Source organism: Elaeis guineensis, chromosome 14 (assembly GCF_000442705.2).
Source record: "Elaeis guineensis isolate ETL-2024a chromosome 14, EG11, whole genome shotgun sequence".
In the NCBI taxonomy this organism is placed as follows: Eukaryota; Viridiplantae; Streptophyta; class Magnoliopsida; order Arecales; family Arecaceae; genus Elaeis; species Elaeis guineensis.
In genome coordinates this window covers 67,252,564-67,273,277 of record NC_026006.2, presented here as the reverse complement: position 1 = coordinate 67,273,277, position 20,714 = coordinate 67,252,564, and the positions used below count along the sequence as shown (strand labels likewise).

Below are 20,714 nucleotides of genomic sequence, written 5' to 3'. Positions count from 1 at the left end.
CCACATGCTTCCTGCACTGGATTCACAAAACCCCTATCAACTTGCACTCGAAAAAAAAGAAAAAAAAAATCTCAGAACACCAACCGATCGATGTTCCCAGTCAACCACAACCATCTCTATCCAGCCTATAATAATAGCAAAATCTAATTTTGGCTGACAAAGAAGCTTCTCCTGGACAAAACCCAGCTTATCCAAGCTTTCTTCCTCCTAATTAATGGCATCTTTCTCCTCTTTTCTTTCCCGGGTTGGAAGGCAGTTTTTATTTCATCATTTTTGAAGCAAGTGGTGCTTTCTCCCCCTTGTCTATATATATATATAAACTGACTAAGAAGCTTGTTTTATGCACAAGTTTTTTTCAAAAAAAAAAAAAAGCATTGCCTCCCATCTTTGAATAAGTTCCTCTGGCAGTAATCTTCCAATACACCGTGTCTGCAATTTTGCATTGTAACCTTGACTAGAAGTAAATGGCATCAATGTAATTCAGTTGAAGGGTCAACAATACCATCCAGGAATAAAAACAATTGAAGCCAACAATTCACAATCAACTCTAAGCACCAGAACCATTGACTTCAACAGCTATTTTCTTAGGGCAAGAAGAAGAGAGATGGCCAGGAACACCACACTCATAGCACGTTCTCCTCTTCTTCTTTGGACCTCCTCCATTTGTGCTAGCCTCAGCCTTCTCGCCAGAAGGTTTTGAGCTCGACTTGGTTTCTACTTCCTTTCTAGGAACCGCACATCTAATTTTAACCGGCCGTCCACATATGACTTTCTGGTCTAGCTTCAATGCAATGGTCAGGGATATGCTGTCAACGAAGTCAACATGCGCATAGCCTTTGAAGTCACCAGTTTCCTTGTCTGTACCCCATCGGATAGAAGAGATTTTGCAATCAGAGAAAAGCTTTCTCAAATCATCTTCAGCTATATCCCATGACAGATTTCCGACATAGATTCTGTTGTAGCCCTCCACCATCTCGGGTGCAAAATCTGATTTCTCGGTGTGGTTGGCTTTAAAGGGTTTTATCTTTAAGTAAAATCCACCCCTGAGTTTTGTTGGGCCAAAGTGTTAGTCATTGACAATAAAATGAATAGATTTATAGTGATTAAAGAGAAATTTGCTTACATATCAGCACCATCCAGAGCTAAAGCCCTTTTTGCAGCAGCTTCCGTCTGAAATGAGAAACAGTTGTCACCTGATAAGCCATACATGGTGGATGATCAAAGTGTTTTTGTGCAAACATGCACTGTTTGTGTAGACAGAGATCAAATTAAAGCAACCAGAAAAGCTATGGATATCGGGTGGCCATTGTTTCTGTCTCATTCCCCATAAATTGAAGCGTTAAGTTCAGTGGAACAAAGATAGCCCTCTGATCAAAACATAGAATCATTGCATGACATCCAGTAAAACAAGCATTGTACCAAAAACCTAGCTGAAGTTCATATAATCTTGCTAGTGGTATCAGGATGGTGAAATAGTTCACATAGATATCAATCATACAAGCAAGAGGGCCACCATATAAGGTAATTTGGTGCCATCAGCAGAAACCACTGCATTTAGTACATTTGTTAAAAAATTCCATAGTTATGTACAATTAGCAAGTTGTTCTGTCTGAATGCACAGCAAAGGAAACCACACCCAAAAACCAGGGTTAGAACAACAGAAATCCAATTTGATACTCTAAAATTTCTTATTACTTATTTAAGGTAGAGAGGTAATAACTTCAACTAAAGGTCCAAAGGAAGCAGTAGGCATGCTTACTGCATGGTTCCACAAAGGGTGTTTGATCTAAGAACACCTATAAAAAATAAAATAATAATAAAAACAAAAACAAAAAGATCGCTTACTTACCAACTCGCAAGTCACCCTTCAAGTTTATTAAGAAAAAGGAAGGTTGTGGAGAACTTGCCAGCTATAATATCTCACGATTTTGCTATCTGGATTTATGCCCTTATATTTCAAACAATCCTCTCATACCCAAAGTCAAAAGCGGCCATCTAAAGGGAAAAATGAACATGGCATTTGGATGCTCTAATCCAGATAGTAATCAAGTTGAAAAAGAATTTAATCATGTTGACAAATTTTGATACCCCTAAATGCTCTATAATCACTACTGATATATCAATCCATCCAACATGTTGCGTCAGCTTCATCAAAACCTTTGAAAAAATAGCAAGACCTGGTTAATCAACAAACATCAAACAGGTGTCGTAACTATCTCCCTCATGAAGAACTTCCTGCAAAAATTGTTTGAGTTTATTGAATTGAAATAAATTTCAAATTTCCCAGAAGCCCAACGTTTACAAGTCTCAATTTCCATCTTCCTCCCTACCCAACCTCTAAATGCCCAAACTGCTGCAATGGGAACAACTTACATTAAACCAGATCTCAGCAATGTCAGCTTAACTTAGCTTTGATGCCAGCAACACCCTGACATCCTCTGTGATCACTTTGCACTAGCTACCCATCATCACCATCAGTTTGATAAAACCCTTCCATCATATTGCCTCAAGTAAAATGGGACCACTTTGCCTGAAACAGCTACATTTTAGATTCCCTAGAGCTTGAAGTGATTGCTAAAGATATGAGAATGGTGGTAGTGAGCAGTGACCATCCCTTCTCCCAGGGTTAATTATTTTATCTAAGACAAGAGCTTCCCCTTGGAACCCACTATAAACACCTATATGCACATGTTGATTTTCAATATTCAGTCATTCCTGAAATTTGTCACTCTTTAAGCCACATCTCAAGCTAACACCAGCACCCTTCCTGAACATATTCACCAAAGCATGTTTATAAAGCATGGTTGAAAGCAAATCCAACACTTGGTTTAATTGTGAAATAGAGAAATTTACATCTAAATCAAACCATTGACTTTTCCTCAGAAGCATTCTTATGAGCATATTCCATCCTTCGCCATTTTATCAGTGCCTAGGCTCCTCGTAACCTCAAGAGCCTTCCACTCAATGAATAAGGCAACTTATAGGGTTTCACCGTGGCTAGCTCTGTGAAGTGAAGGAGAGTACAAAAGCCAACAAGGTATAGCAGAAGAGTGGACCAGAAGAAAAGAAAAATCTATCCTATGCAGAGAATAGATATAATTATATCACATAGTAATATATCTTGCAACTTTAAGATGAAATCTACCTACAATTACACGAAAAGGGAGCAAAGGGCGCATACGAATGCTGTCAATGGAAGGAAATGATTCTAAATTGTAAAAGGAAGCAAGAGCACCTAAAGAAACTGCTATACTTAAAGAATTACATTAAATTATAGCAGCTAAGACATAGATAAACTGTAAATGGAAAGATGCACAATTTTAGTTAGGTTAAAAACCATTTAGATACATCCGTAGCAGCAATAGTCAGTTGCATGAGCAACAAAATGCATAGCAACACCAAAATATACAATCTTCTTGTGGCCACAGGTTTACATATATTTATCGCATGATGGATTATTCTAACATCCAATATCCAAAATATGATATTACAGTTCTAGCCAGTACATGACAGTTTTGATAACAAGTCACATACATATGCAGCATATGGTCAAGAATGTTGTATCATGACCAATATTGAACAACTTTTTAAAGAAAACTATGTAGTGTGCCCAAAAGACTCTTAAAAGTAATTATTGAAAGGTATTCCACTGTCTACGGAAAAAAAAATGTATTCCACGATTTGGCATAATATGTAAAGCTTATTTGGGCTCTTGATTGCAACAGACCACAATTTCCATACTAAACACAGCTCCAGAACCTTTGAATCAATGGACAAAGGCAACAACACCACAAGAAACATCTTTACATAACATATTAATTTCCACACTTGCATAACTCCAACATACTTCTGCTTCTGCTATTTAATCTTTAGGACCTTACTTAATGGCTAACATTTCTATGCGATTAGTACAGCATATTATAACATATGGATGGACACTTGTACTTAAGCTGCACAAATCAGTCAGTCTACCCCCGATTACGAATATTAATTAACATAGGAGCCAAATACATTAATGTCATATCAATACGGTAGCCTTTCACTACTCTCACATTCATATTAACAAGGTGGAGACAACATATGTATCCATGAGTCACAACATGCTGGCATGTTGACCTATTGAAAATCCATATTGTACAACCATGTCAATCTATTAATACAAACCAAGGGATCCCATCAATTGCAAGACAAAACACATTATGACAAACTGGAAAGCCACTAAAAGTTATGTGATATAATCTTTACAGTGACACCAAGGCCCTATTTTGCGTATGAGAACTGGCTATCCCTGAGATAAGCTTGCACAAGGGAAAGGTGTGAGAAGAGGAATCCAGGAAAGAGTAGAAGCAGCCAATGAAAAAGCTCTTTGGAATCCATTACCCCAAATTTTCAGGATAATAAAAATCACTTTTAGTTATAATACATTATCCCAAAAAAGCAAGTAATCAGTGTTTTGTCAGTCCCTCGAATTTCTCCCTTCCATCACACCTTGCTCCTTGCTTCCTTCACACCAGCATGAGGTTATCAGAACATACCGCTGAAGGCCATTCAAACAGGGACTAAGGGAATGGAAATTCCATGTGACAAAAACACGTAAAGGCAACTGCCCCAGAAAACTGCAGAAACCATAGGCCATCAGTCATGCATGGTTGCTTAAGGACATGATTCATCTATGTAACCTTACATATGCCCAGGTTTATCATCAGCAAACTGTTATGTCATCATGAAGATGGCTGAGAGTGCTATCCGGGTGCCCAGGATGAGAACACCTAGTATGAAAAATAAGGATTAAAAATGGCATTTGCAGCCTTGAGGTCAGAGGATCAGACTCCACTTGCTCATAGATGAAAGATAGTTATTAGATGATCCAAGTGCTCAGCTTGGCTAAAGATGTGGAAGAAAATGTGGCAAAATCGAAACAGATTCATAATAGTGTTTTCAAACCAAATCACACAGTAAGAAGTTAATTGCATAAAGACTCAATAGCTGCCAATGTCCTCCATCCAATAGCTAAATGCCTACAGTGTTTGCTGCGTAAAGTATCCTCTGGTAGGACTGATCAGGCCATTTGATTGATGATGGATAACAAGATGGACACGATACTTGAGCCACTACTAGATGAATGTTTAAGCAATGTTGCAACACAAATCAACAGTCCAACTGCCTAATGATCGCAAATATCCAAGTCCAAGCTTCAACAACTGCTGTAACTTTAATAAATGAAAAGTTTCAGTTTGACAATAATGTCAAAATCAGCAACTATTGAGAAGAACAAAGTCTCACTTATGGTATCAAAAGCCTGTGAAACAGGATGGTATGGCCGGTTACCGTTCCAGCACAAAATTGGCACTGGTATAGGTGTTGGGATGCCGAAACAGCTATATGCTGGTACAGCTGTTCCGGACAATACCAATGGTTCTTTAATTTCTTTTGAAATATACTAGTTCCATATGCACTGTCGATATCAATACCATAGTGATGGGAAAATGGTATGGAGTTCATTACCAGTCTTTAAAACCTTGGTCTCATTTGCCTCCAAAAATAGAGTGAAACATTTATTTATGTGCTTGATGAACATCATGAGGTTATTAATGATGGTCATAATGTCATATGAGGATAGCATTACTTTATACAACTATGTAGTTAAGATAGCACATCTTAGAGATACCATACTAGGGGAAGAGCCTTTCTTTGTAGAGCATATTGATAGGGTCAACTACATAGCAATATCTCTTACAAACAAACCGACAAAGTTCATTCTTACAAAAATCGATAAGAAAAGAATGATAAACAGAAAATGAACTTAACTGTTCCCTTAGATAAATACATAATGCTAAACTGCAGTTTCTGAATTTTCTTAAGCGTTTGATGAGTATTATGAGAAGAACATAGGTTACATAAATATTGAAGAAAAGCATTGCATATATTTTGCTAGCAATAACTTGCTGCTGGTAGTGTCTTGCATATGCTAAGCAGAGCTATGTGAATCATTGTGGATTGCACAAGTCAAAAATTTATCACAATAAGTCAATTACTCGGAGTTCTTTTCCGGCTTGCCAAAGAAGAACATTTACTGTGAGAACCGCCATTGCATTTCGGTATCTACTGAAACAACCATCACTCACTATATTATGGATATAACTGATTACTATAAGGATAAGAATTAAGGAATACTGAGTGTTTTCAACTTGATTTTGAAAGAAAACTCAGATGAATCAAGCCCTAATGGATGATACCAATCATTCTGGCAATTGGCAACTGAAACATCAAGTAAGATAAATTTTAACCTAACCTTGAATGTAAGAATGGCAATTCCCCTGAACTTCCCACTTTCAGGAAACATCATGCAATCCACTTCGGTTACAGTGCCACAACCCTCAAAGAAGCTCCTTATATCGTCCTCAGACGAGTAGTAAGGGATGCCACCTACGTAAACCTTCTTCGCATCTTGTTCGCTGAAAACAGAAGCTTAAAAATTAAACAACACACAATAAACAGAACCCTAAAACCCAATTCAACAATTTAAAATCATCATAATCTTCTAGAGTAACATAATCGAAGAGCAAATCACAGAGCTTTACCAGCTCATGAATCCAAGCATCAGAGTGAAATCACAAGCTTTGACGATAAGAGCAACTGGAATATAATACGAACATTGACATTAAAGAGAAGAAAAAAAGGAAATTTTCTTAAACCTTTGCTCGATATTGATGGACTCTTGTACCCGTCTTCGTTGTTCTCTCCACTTATACTCTCATTACCCTTCTCGTGCTTCTCGTCCTCTTGCTTATCTTCCTTCTTCCCCTTCCCCTTCTCTTTCTTCTTATCCTTTTTCTTCTTTTTTTCCTTCTTCTTCTTCTTCTTCTGCTGCTGCTGCTCGTTTTCTGTTGCTTCGTCGGCTCGATTGCTTTCCCTCTTCCTCTTTCCACTCTTCTTCTTCTCCTGCTTCTCCTCCTTCAAACCGATCGACTCATCGTTCTCCTGGTTATCATTCTGGGCTTCTCCGCTTTCCTCGACGGGCTTCGAGTCCTTGGGCTTCTTTCTTCTCTTCCCCCTCTTAGACGACGGCCTGGGCTTCTTCCGGGATCCCAGGATTTCTTTGACGTGCTCCAGCTGCTCATCAACGGCGCCGCTCCCGGAGTCTTTGGGTGCGGCGAAGGATTCCGCGAGGAGGGATCGAAACTTCGCCTTGAGCTTCTTGTTGGATAAAACCATCTCGAATGGAGGAGAAGGGGACGAAGGCAGCAGGCACTCTCGGCTCTCCAAGGGAAGCCAAGTTTTCGCCTTCTCAGGCGGCAGAAGATGGAGCGAGGGAACCGAAAGCGGCGGAAGGGACCAGGACCCAGACCTAGCGGGTTAAGTCGGTTCAAAGGGGCGGGCAAGAGAATGCGCTTTGTTAAATTCAATCAACCAGCGAAATAGTTTAATTCCAAATATTTAGCGAATCACACCTATCGCGAAGGCAATCACGGACTTGATCGCAAGCGAGTTTAAAGGGCGATTGTCATCTCTCTGGAGATTATCCTTCCCTTTCAGCTCCAGATGATTCTTGATGCTGATATAATCTTTACTGTTTTTATTAGATGTTGAGAGCTTCCTGTGTTCTGTTTGGTTTTTAAATCTCCCTTTAAAGATCTTTCTGTACCAAAAAAAAAAAAAATTTACGCTCTCAAGGATCTCATCTGTTTCATCATTCTTCTAATAACCTTCAATTATATCACATGAGATCGGTAGAAAATAACCTTCAATCATATTGCATGAAAGCGGTAGAATCAAGCGAGAAAGAAAAAAAATAATTACATGAAAATTTTCTGCTGCATATGGTTCAATATCTGATTCTTTTTGTGTCCTATGAAAGCATGTCATTAGCAAATTATTTAATGAAATGCAAAGCGAGAATTAGACTAGGACTTAAATCTAGCAGGTTAACTCGATCTAGAGAGGTGATTCGCCCATAAATTCTTTTATCATTGCTCCATCGAGCATATGGTGGTGAACATGGCTTTTAGAGTCCATTATGTGATTACCTCTCGGAAAAAAAATTCAATTTTTCATGGTATGAAACAAATTTTATTGACCATTTATTGTTTCTTTGTAGTGTTATTATGTAAATCTTTGCACACAAAGAGAGAAAAATAAGAGTACATCTACCAAATATGAGGATGCACCAAATAAATTCATTCCCCAAGCAAAATATATTGTCATTGAACTATTTGTTCTCCTTTTGATATTATATAGATACTCTAGTTTTAATGTCTGAATGTCCCCCGATATATTTCCAATCAACAAAGAGAGAAATATGGGGAGTCCAAAATCCTAAGAATCAACCGAATGGTGCCCCAGTACCTGGGACTAGCAGAACCCATGTTTGATACAACTACATAACCACCCAAGGACTACTCATTAACCCAAGGACCATTCAAGGACTTGTGTGTAATTCAAGTACCAACCAAGGACTAATTCTCCTCGACATATTTTTAACAAAGTAGGCGAGACCTGAGCCTTATAACAAAATAGTCAACCAGGGACTCGGAACGGTTTCTCCTAACGTACTTCACAACCACACAGAACCCGGCATTACGCGCCGGCATCATGTAACTCTTGTAACTTGGTTACGAGCTCCTACATGTCCATATTTTTGATAATTTGAAAGCACAAACGGCTGATTGTAGCATGAAAGAAATTTTTTTTGGGGAGGTATATAATGATGAAATCAGAGTTGACCTAGTTCATATCCTATTTAAACTAAAATATATAGCAACATGGGTTAATAATGATATTTGTGTTTGGATTTGGACCGTTAACTTTAAGAGGATGCTAAGGTTCAACAAAGGGAGTATGTACCTCTTTAGATGAGGTTTTGGAGTATGTATCTTTTTAGATGAGGTTTTGAATTATTACATGGATTTCATTAGCATATAAACTTAGAAAAGGATAAAAATTTAAGAAAACTTTGACTTGCATGTAAATGACTTCTTGAACAGTTTAATCATCCAACTCCAATGACACCTCTGAAGCAACAATCAATGCACCAAATTTGGCATTTAATTGAAGGATTTAGGATAGCCCTATATGACCTTGATTAAATCCTGAATGAAAGCAGCATCTTATATATCGAAGTAAACGCTTAAGGACCGTTTGAACCTGTCAATGATATTTGCTTCAAGTCGGGAGCAATCCACTGTAATATTAGTTGTCCCCTTCGGCCCTCCCCACTTGAAATAATCAATGATGGAGCTTACTCTATCTATTTATTATTCAATATGGACACAAACAAGCCAGATACTGCATGTACTCCTAGAGCATTAACAATGGAAATTAATTTTTGGGATTTATGAACAAACATTCAAAAAAAACAAAATGAGAAAATTGATGAGGAAATATGAATATTTGACCAAGAAAATTGTTCTTGCTTGTATTTACAGCATAGAGGAAATGTTTTTCCTATGCCCCTACTATCAAAAAATAAAATATCCAAAATTAAACTAAAAGATTTATAGTAAAGTCCTATAGAATGGTACTGGTGCGATTGGCTACATAAGAAACAATCCAATCAGTTGCATTGTTAACCTCTCTATAAATATGGGATATATTAAGCAAAAGTAAAGTATGCATCATTTGCGGCAGTTCAATAAAAAGGGATATGGGCTAGTAATAGTGGATGGAGGAACTAAGAGAAACATCCTGTAGCATTCAATCACGAATCCTATCGTCAAACATGCTAATTAGATAGCTAGTCTGTGCGTCAAGCCACAATTCAGATAAGTTACATGTGAATGGTACTGCTAGAGTACTAGTGAGGATTTTTTTTTTTTTAAAAAAGCTTCTCCTAAGTGCCTTGATACCGCCTTATAAGGAAGGAGAAAATCTGACTTTTTTTTTTCATGGGCCAGTTAGAATTTATTAGACCCGCTTTAAAGCAACAATTGGGCTGCTTCCAGGTTGGGCTCATGATGGGCCAAGCACAGGGACCTTACTATAGCTTGCAATTACAGGACGTAGGCCAGGAGCCACCCAACATTAGGCATTCAGGCTACGCTACCCTGGTGGTTCAACTCTCATGCCCGGGCACCAAAATTCCCAGAATCCCATCATGACCTGGGTCCATAAAACTCGGAAAAATTATGTGAAATAGAATCACAAAAGTGGGCCATCTTCGCCTGAGAACCACTTACAGTCTTATCAAAAATAAAGAGAACCACTTGCACCAACTCTGGTCAACCATTTCACAGTAGTTCAGCTGCCTGCAGAGCCGACAAGACGTGCCCGACACATAACTTAGTTATAGTAGCGAACGTTCTTAATTTTTTTTTTTTCCTTTTCTATTTTGGTTTGATGAAAGATTGGGTAAGACCCAGGGAATTTCATCAAGAAACTTCTGACATTATTTATATGACCTAGTTAATATTTATGTACCACTTTGGATACCACAACACGGTCTATTATACTGATAGTATCTATAGGAATTATTCCTATCTTTTCTATTTCTTCAAATTTTGTGACTCTTCCGGATTCTTAGAGGCAAATGAAAACAGCCAAGCCGAGATTGTTATAACTGGCCTCCTCCTTTCTTGATTTTTTGGATTGTATTCATACCCGTTGTAAGGATTCTTCCAACAAATTTTCCGACTAATCCAAAAAAAAAAAAAAAAAAAAAAAAAAAAAAAGCTATCTTTGTTCTCCACATCTGTCCCTACCATGGAATGAAAAAAGGAATCGTAGAAGATTCACCTGATGGTGCCTCTCAGAACTGGGCCCGCTGCACCATCTTATTTAGTCATTTTGTTGCCCCATATTCTTTCCTTTCCTCTTCCCAGCTCTCAAAGCCATCGAAACACACCCTAAGTTTAATTAGTGAGACATGGTCAAGTTGAGGGGAACAGAAGGGTTGCAACCGAACCCATTCGATGCTATGCGGAATGGTGAGCTGTCCCCCTCATGGTCATGCCCTTTGACACTATAAAAGAGTTATCCTCCCACCGACCGAGGACTGGTGCAAGCTGCTGCCACACAACCATATGTCAAATTGCCTCTTTATTTTTCCTCCCTCCTATTGATGAGACAAACAAGAAGGCATCCAAACGAGCACAATAAAGGCAGGGGTGGTGCGAAAGGGATAATGTAATGGTCAGGTGGAGCAAGACTGGAAAGGGTGGTGAAGATGAGAAAAGAAAGGATGAAGTGGGCTGTCCACAAGTTGGTGGTGTCCACGTCATGGTGGCCGTCTTTTTGGCTGCTCCGCACTTCCACAGATGGATGATCTCCCATGGGCCTCAACTGCTCGCCACCGCTGGTGTTTTCTTGATTTCCAGAAGTCCGTTTGGTAGCGCTTGTACAGCGCGGGTGATGCGTCCACATCTCCGTGGCAGCAGCGCACTCACCACTCTTGCGTCGCAGGATAATGATAAGAAGCCCCCGCACGTAAGATGAATGGAGACTTATTTCATGATTGGTGTCTAGTGGCTTATAGATAATTAAGCACTACTTGTTTCAACTTTACCACCGGAGATGATAGCTAGAGATGGCAACAGATCATGTATGGATCGGATCTACTGATATATCCCAATTAAAAACTTCATACTCATGCTAGTCTGGAGTCATAAAGTAGATGGTGCGGATTAAGTTGGGTCAAATTAGATAAGAAATTCATCATGCAAACATCCTCTAATAATTGTAACTTTGAAATAAAAATTTAGATTAAGACTATATCTAATCGTATTCGAAGCAGGGCATATCATTATCCCAACCTTCCCGAATCCACTTCAGATATTTTATCTTGAACTCATACCTATCCCAAGGTTTAAACAGGCAAGGCGAAATCAAGTATCAGATGCACTGGTTATAATTATCACCCCTTACTGATAGCCAGATATGTAGGCTAACAGATATTGAACCTACCATTATTTCTCAACATAGAACTCCCAGCCAAATTGTGTGGGCTTGGGCTTGTGTTTGAGTTTGTTACTGGGGGCTTCATATCATTCTGATAAGCACCTTAATCTTTAAACGCAAACATCTAATTTCAGTAAACCGAGCCGTACGATGCCCGGATGTTGTGCATTTTAATAGGAGCCATCATGACATGATTCTTACGTCGCGCTCGTGTTCTTGTAAGAGAGGTTGAGTGGAGAGAACTGTACGTAGTGTTGCACTTCAATGCTCCACGTCGAAACAGAGTGGCAGCGTTTTGGGACCCTTCCTCAAGTCAGCTAAACTAGGCTAGTCCGATTCTGATGCTGATACTACCGCCAGTTAGTGAGAAATGTCTACATGGTCACAGCAGACCTAGAAGAAATTAAGTCCCTTTCAGTATCTATGTAGGAAAGAGACCTCCCCCGAGAAGATATCTCTTCTACTTGCCTCGAAAGCCTCAGGAATATAGTAACTAGTACAAGAGCACTAATGAGAGATTGCCAATATATTCTTAGTCCACTTCTTTTGAATCTTTCCCCTTCAAATAGCATAACTATTCAATTATCTGCAGAAGCAATCTTAGTTACTAGTTTGAAGCTGCTAAAGCATTGCCCTGGCAGGGTTGCCTTGCTACCTTGAGGACAAGGGGAATATCCTATGGTATTATATATCAATTATAGAGTTATTTGGTTGGGGATTTGAACTTTGAAATAGAAATATGACTGAATGACTTCCATTCTAATTTTTCGGTTGGAGAGAATCTCACTTCTAATTCGATTCCAAAAAGAAATAAGAATGCCCCAATTCCATAAATTCAATTCCTATTCTCTCTTAATAATTAAATTCTATTTCGATTCCAATTCCAATTATGGACCAAACATACTGGAGGATATGGCCACTTTGATTCCCATTAATCCAATTCATTCCAATTCCAACTCTAATTTTGATTTCAGTTGCATACCAAATGCATCCTAAATAGATTCATTAGATGGACTCCCTTACTAAGAATACTTCAAGGAAGATAGAAAATGATTTCCATCCACATTGTAAAATATTGGCTGGATGTCACTAACAAGGTGAAATTTAAATGAGGAGTTTGGACTCTCAAAGCAAACGGTGACCTCATGATTATGTAAAGCTAGAAATTTTGGCATCAGGTTGAAACAGCTCCAGAACCACTATTTTTTTTTTTTGATGAAATTGAGTTAGAAAAAGTCTAACTCAAGATATATTATAGATAATATAAATTTACAGCATTCTGATGTTGGGTAGGGGTGTTAATCAGATGAGGAGAGATAACACTTCTCTCTTCAAAAATCTTTTTCAAAACTACTACTTGTTTCATAAATGACGCCTATCATGGTAAGTAAACTAGTCATTGTCGCTCTAGCAACCAAAGATGACCTCACGTATTATGTGGACAAGCATCTCCCACCTCTATATACCATCCAAAATCATATGAATAACAGCCACTAAAAGTTGGATTTTGTTGCCTATTGGTGCAAGTTACTCTAAATGAACTTCCACCTTTCTTCACCCTGTTGATTTATAATTTCATATTTGATTAAAAATCTTAAAATTTAAGAATAATTCCATATCGGATATTAAACTAGATGTAAATCTATTTAATATAGATTATTAATTATCATAGACACCTAACTAACTTGATCTATTTTTTATAACTTGTTCTATCATATTAGTGTATGTAGAGAACTATTAATTAAATAATTAAGGATATTTTTATAATCAAAAATATTTGAACAGTTGAAAAATTTACTTCCAACCCACCCATTTTTCCCTTTAATGTGAACTCAAAACTTAAGCTTCACGAAGACGAAAGGCTAATGTCATGCTTCAAAAGCCTGAGTGGCTGAGCTGTTCCATTGCGGGATATAGAACAGCAGGATGTTACCCTTTATATACATATATATACCTGCAGAGAAGAGCTAATATCTACATTCTTAATCATTCGGCACATGCCTCTTTAACTACCATTCAGTGTGTGTGTGTGTATATATATATAAACAGTAAAAAAAGAGAAGAAAAAAAAAAGGATGGAGAAATTGTTGGGTCCTGGACGTGCAGAACCCAATAATTGTCGGGCCGTTCAAGTCGTTTGTCCTCCCAAGGACCACGGAAAACCCGGTGGCAGTAGCATCTAAATATTAAATGTCCATTTCACCGCGAAGGACTCAGCAGCGGCGATACTAAACCTGTACCCCAGAGTGCTACTAATCACTCTAGATTAGCGAGGATGTCATAAAGGCCTAAATGATATCCTGGCTTTCAAAAATTAAATATGACATCATCTGGCCCTGTCGTTGGTGCGCATAAAAAGGGAGGATCGGGCGCAAAGGCAATCAAACTATTCTGCATCACCAAGTGGCTCTGGCGCTGGCCAAGCAGTGGAGACGAGAAGAAAAGTTTTAGAAGCAATTGCAAAGAAAGAGAGAGAGGACAAGTGAGAGCCTTGGTGATGGCGAAAGGAGACACCAGAAAGGGCCCGTGGACAGAGCAAGAAGACCTCCAACTGGTATGGTTTGTGGGCTTGTTCGGTGAACGTCGTTGGGATTTCTTAGCAAAGGTGTCAGGTTTGCGCGGTGGCGGGTGATAGGCCATAGGGGAGATAGAGGAAGATACCGGTTTAACCTGTGTGGTTTGATGTTGTAGGTCTTAATAGAACAGGAAAGAGTTGCAGGTTGCGTTGGGTTAATTACCTCCACCCCGGTCTCAAACGCGGCCGCATGACTCCCCAGGAAGAACACCTCGTGCTCGAACTCCATGCCAAATGGGGAAATAGGTTTGATCCACTCAATTAATTTCTAGCGCATATCGTATTAATTAATGTTATGTTTGTACTTTTACCATCTACATAATAACTTTCAATTAATTGCAATGATTTAACCCTCCAATATAATGATTGGTTGATGCTTTAATTCTGAGTAAATAGACTAGTTTGCTTGTAGGTGGTCTCGTATTGCTCGGAGACTACCAGGCCGCACTGATAATGAGATTAAGAACTATTGGAGGACCCATACGAGAAAGAAAGCACAAGAACGGAAGGGAAGCTCTCCCCCACTATCACCTTCTTCGTCGTCGAGTAATCCTTCCTCCTCTCTCGGTGATCCTCCATTAGAAGCTGGGGTGGGGAAACATGAGGTGGATGGCGTCGTAGAGGGCACCTCTTCCATGATAGGTTTCCAAGGGAATGAGGAAGATGTGAAGGGTAGCTACCCCCCTATGGATCAGATTTGGAGTGAGATCGCCTCGTTGGAGTTGATCAGTGAGTTGAGCTTCGAGGGATACAAGAATGAAGCTTGCATTAATGTTTCATGCCCCTCGGTGCCCTCTCCCGTGTGGGACTATTGTTCTGACTCTCTTTGGAAGATAGATGATGAGGAGTTCAAGATGCTCGCTCCCATAGCAGACAACACGATCAGGGAATCCTAGAACCGTAAAGATTACTTCTCTTTCTACCCCTGTCCATAAACTGTCAGATGTTTTATATATACTACAATCTTATAAGATTTTTAGTATGATCGTGAATACAACTCATTGTATGTGACACATCATATCATGTGCTCCTCCATATCGGCTACCTTGATAGCACTGTAACAGTTGTATCCCTGCTTCCTATATAATAGGGCTTGTTATTAAGCTAATTTTCTCGAAAGCTCATCTCTTAATTTCAAGGAAAGTTTCTGGTAGACTACACATAGGCTCTCTGCAAGGACGTCGTCAGCACTATATCCTCATTCCTTCCAAGAAATTGGTTTCATGCAAATTAACATACCAGTGGGCTTGCAGTGGAGAATTCTGTTGTATCATGATTGTCTCTCTTTTTCTTTTATTTGTTTGTTTTGAGAAAAACATCGTTTAATACCGAGTAATTATCACTTGGATGGATGGATGGTGAAGACACCTAAGCCGCTAGTTCCATGTGGAGATTGGCAAGTCATGCATGATGGGAATTGGTGAGGAGTCTTAATCCGAGTGGGTGGTGGGCCAACACACAGCCATCTTATAATTTGGGTCGGATGGTGTGCATCGAGTCGCTTGTTAATAAAGTTTCAGACATGCTAGAAGCTCCCACTCTATGTCGAGTATCACTAATTAAAAAGCAAGTTTTTATGAAAAAGACCAGGAAAGTTTGGCTCAAAAGGGCTATAATATTGTCTTGTAAAAAAACACAATGCTTTATTTAATTACAAAAATGAATCTAACCACTTTCTCCTATGCCTATCGTATGGTTGTTATTCCCTAAGCTTAGAAAGTATGCACGCGTGTGCTCTGTCACTTTAGTCCTATATTACTATATATTATCAAGTGGCCTTATTGGGAAGCGGATGGAGGGCTGCTAGTGGAAGGACCTTTCTCTCTTTATTGTTTTCTTTGTCAAGTAGGAAAGAAAGGGCACGAAACGGACTCTCATTAGATTGGACCTCGGATGAAAACAAATAAAAAGAGAAGGTTTAGAAAAAATAGTTCTGCTCCAAGGGCTTTAAGCGTCGTTTTTTTATTTTTGTTTGGGTGTGGTCCTGTTTCGGAGTTTTTTTTACATTATCCTCTGATTAAAATAGCGCTAGTGCGTCACCGGCTGGCCGGACCCCCATCAACCACTATCATTTTAGTGTAACGGTAAACATACGTTTATTTACGATCACCCTTTGCTGCACCCTCTCATGAGTAGTGGGCCCCACATAAGTGAATGAGGATGTAGTCGCAATATAGATGTCCCTAAATTTTTAGTTGGACCAGATGGACCATTGAGCTGGCGGACCCGTCCAACTACCAACCAACATGACAAAAAGCATGTGCATCACTCCGTTCTTTTTCTCTTTTTTGTCTATATTTGTGCGTGTTGGTTCCCGGTTGGATCAATCTACCGCTGAGTTGGTGTCCACGATGGACCTAATCCAACTGGCAATCTCTTTAGAGAGTGCAAAAATTACTGTAACAAAATCTTTCCCTCCCCATGCCACAAAAAAAAAAAAAAAAGGTATGCTAAAATCTATACATCTGTAAAGACACAAATGAGAGCTCGATATTGGTGGATTATGATGTGCAGCTTTTGATCAAATGGAACAATTTTTTTAACTCATTTATTTCCTTTTAATCTATCAAATACTAGAAAATAATCAATTTATTTTAATAGCAAAAAGATATTTAACAATTGATAACCCAACTCATCAGGAGATTTTAAAACTAGGCATGCCATCACAATATTATAAAAAAGTAAATGATATTAGTAATAATCAAATAGAAATACTTGAGGGAAGGATTCATAAAGCCAAAAGTTGAGAAAGACTAGATAATTATGGCTTTGTTATCAAAACAATATGATATATAGATAAAAGACCAATATTAAGAGCAACAAATGTGGTATTGCCCTTAAAGTTAATTTTGCTAATTAATAAAATATATTAAAAAAATACTAGAGTTGTTTCATACTTATGCACTGGACACGTATCCAAGCTCAACTCTAATATTAAGTATTTGGCATATGGTAACTCGATATTCCAATATGTGGTCCAGAATTGGCCAACGTGCTGATCAAAAAGTCAAATTGGTCACTTTCAATTTAAAAATCCAACCCATCCTACGGCTCCTTGCCTCATGCACCAGAAAGATTATTCGCTGCATTGCATATTACCATGTGGCGGTGCACACCATCTTATAAGTCTCATTCATCAAGCATATATCTTGATGCATCACTATAAAAATAAGCAGTTATAATTGATGGCATGCACGATCGTGAGTGCATATAGTGTAAAAATAATATCTTGAAATATTGATGTTATTGATACTTTAATTACTTCACATCACATATATTTGTCAAAGTTACTGAATTACGTATATAATTTTTTAACTGCAAAATCGATCTGCTTTTGCTTTAGCCAACTTGGCCTAAAATTTGGCAAATAATGAGTAGGGCAAGGCAAATGCAGTATTGCACTAGATGAATTCAATGAACAATGAAATATTAAATCCATCCCAATAACTATGGTTATAAACCATGACGACTAATATTAGTCTCAAAAGATATAATTGAAACCATCTTTCTTACGATGAAACACATATCTATACAGATCCTCACATGCCTATATGGTGTTTGTTAATATTATATCTTAGCCAATATGAGACTAAACACATGCTTATATATATGAATCCTCACATATCCTCCTCATTTAAATCCTAGCATTTTCATCAGGCAGTCCATAAACTGTATGAATTAAGTCTACTTTGATATTATTTGTTATAATCTATAATCTCACCCAAAAAAATAGTCGAAAGATATTATTTAAATTTTTTATCCTTCTATAAATATCCAAAACCTATTCAATGCATAGCCAATGTGGGAGTAAATATATATTCACATAAATTCTTGCAAACAGAGACACCTATCGATGGTGAGACTCAACCAAAATTATTTTGTGATTTGTAGAAAACATAGTTTTTAAAGTAATAATCCTTTACAACTTCTTGGCTCTAGCTCGTTATCCAAAAACCTAACAGTTATTTTTTTACATTCTTTTTGTGTTTAGGTGCGAGGAAACCTAATGTCTTCCACTTTTAATGTGGACTTGTATATCATGAGCATAGATTACTCGATAAGATTCTTGCCGATAGCTTCAAAGATGCGGCTGAATCTAGGCCCAGAAGATACGCAACATGACAGCAAGCAACGGTAGGATATGTCAGCGTCCACCGAAACGAATGAGAGTTGGATCCGCATGGTGGACAAGTTGATCACGTCATGAATATTGTGATGTTCGAGGCTAACCAAAATCAGCGGAGGATAAAATATCATATCATTGGCATACAGATATTATATTTTCTTATAGTCCGGCCAATCTAGTAGCGTCACGAGGGTTGATCCAAGTTATCTTTCTGGTTGGCAGGATAATTCATTAATTAAGCGTTGGCTAGAGCTTTTTTTCCTCTTAATTTTGTTTTTAAAGATGAAGGATTGTGGATCTATTTGGGGATGATGTAGCTTTTGATAAAAAATAATTTTTAATAAAAATTATATTTTGATAAATAATTTTTAATAATTTTAAGTAAAATTATATTTTAATTTTTAGTAATTTTGGTTATCAATTTGCTAAAATTTTTTTGAAGCTATAAAAGTAATTTAATGTATGTTTGATTAACAGATTTTTTGAATGACAAAAAAATCTTAAAAGATAAATATTAAAATAATTTCAAAATTATTTAGATTTTTTTTTTCATCTTCATGTCATCGATAGAGTTGAAGATGAGAAAAAATAATAATAAAAAAAAAAATCTAAAATCGATAAAAGATATGAGATGGATGGAGATGATAGAAGATTAATATGAAGAAAGAAAAAAAAGTCAGACAAAGAAAAAAGAGATAAGAGGAGATTAATAACCTTCGAAAATAAAAGAACATAGATGGAGATGAGATTAATCTGAAGCAAAAAAAATAAAAAGACATGAGATAAAAATAGAGATAAGAGAAGATTAATAGTTTGGAAGAGGACGTAGATGAAAAGGGACTTAGATAGAGATAAGAGGATAGAGATGAGAGTAGATTAATCAGGGATATGGATGAAAATGAGATATAAGATTAAATTTGATTAAAGGAAAAAAAAAATTGATTGAGGATATAATACATAATTTTTAATTTACGTAAACTATATTTTGAGTAATTTTAAATGTAATTTAGAATTATTTTAAATTGTAATTAAAATAGAGGTTCTAATCAAACACTCAAAATTCTACTTTTAAGTTTCAAATCACTTTTGATGATTATAAATACATCCCCAAACATGCACCAATAAAGATTATCATGGCGTGCAGCAGGTAGTATATCTATGTTCCGTAAAAACCCAAACTACTTGATGCAGTTCTCCTTAGTCGTTAAGAAAATTCATTCTCATCCTGATCCCCAGTTAAGATATGTCTGATGAAAGAATCCTGATTTTTCTATAATGCAGTAAAGTTACTAAAGTGGATCCATTAGTCTAAACAACAAAAGGTCAACATTATCCCATATCATTTTATATAAGAGTGGCTGACACAACAACCATGCAGGCCCCACACTTTTACACCAACGCAAGGCTGCTTAATTTGATGTCGTTGCGCCAATATCCATGGAATTCTATATGTGGATAACTTATCTTACACGCGTGCGCCTGAACGCATTGGCACTAGATTTTCTTTTTTTACCGTTATCTACACGCGTCATAGCTTTATTTGTGAATCTAATACATCAACATGGGCATATCTTTTTTGATGGAAAATGGGAGGTTTGGTCTCCTGATGAACATGGGCATATCTTAAACGTACAAGTGGTTCCTCTACCTGGATGATCCGTAGTACAACTGACATTAATTTGTCTGGCCACTTGTAAAGTCGTAAGACCTAGCGTCGTTTCAGCTTTAAAAAAAAAAAAAAAGATTTGAAAAGTACACAGATATTAACCCCCATTCACTAGGGACAAGTCCAACGTATATAATAGTTATGCTAGTGAAATCCAGAATCTTTGCTCGAGTTGGGAGATCTTTCATACAATGGATGCCACCTCTAGATAAAGCAAAGGTCAATGCATGATGTCTCATTCGCATGTGTGGGCATATGTGCGGCCCAGCTTAGAATTAAATAGGCCGGGCCTGGAACTGAGTGGCCCAGCCAACACTGGCGCCTTAGTGTCCAGACGGTTGGGTGAACAATAGGACGACAGGCCCACTACCATGTTCTTGGGGAAAGGATTCGGGGTGCAGCGGTATCCTTTGGTTCATAGACCCCCTATTTTGTGCTTTTCAGTTATTAACTCT

At 37.8% G+C, this 20,714-nt stretch overlaps 2 protein-coding genes across 3 annotated transcripts; one reads left to right on the top strand and one right to left on the bottom strand.

The window, feature by feature from the left end:
* Positions 1 to 455: 455 nt before the first annotated feature.
* Positions 456 to 7,372, bottom strand: LOC105056991 (phragmoplastin interacting protein 1). Its single transcript, XM_010939404.4, is given in 5 exon segments — positions 456 to 1,043; positions 1,124 to 1,170; positions 6,293 to 6,455; positions 6,696 to 6,732; positions 6,735 to 7,372. Coding segments are annotated over 5 exon segments (1,224 nt in total). The 5' UTR covers positions 7,216 to 7,372; the 3' UTR covers positions 456 to 547.
* Positions 7,373 to 14,197: 6,825 nt separating this feature from the next.
* On the top strand, positions 14,198 to 15,586 carry LOC105056992 (myb-related protein MYBAS1). Of its 2 annotated transcripts, XM_029268081.2 has the most exons (3): positions 14,198 to 14,504; positions 14,584 to 14,713; positions 14,880 to 15,586. In XM_029268081.2, exons 1-3 carry the CDS (start codon positions 14,213 to 14,215, stop codon positions 15,361 to 15,363), a joined length of 906 nt encoding a protein of 301 aa, XP_029123914.2. In that variant the 5' UTR covers positions 14,198 to 14,212; the 3' UTR covers positions 15,364 to 15,586. The 2 variants fall into 2 exon arrangements, 1 of the variants encoding a protein (XP_029123914.2); XR_012136742.1 differs by having other exon boundaries at positions 14,362 to 14,713; positions 14,869 to 14,884.
* The last annotated feature ends 5,128 nt before the right edge of the window (positions 15,587 to 20,714 follow it).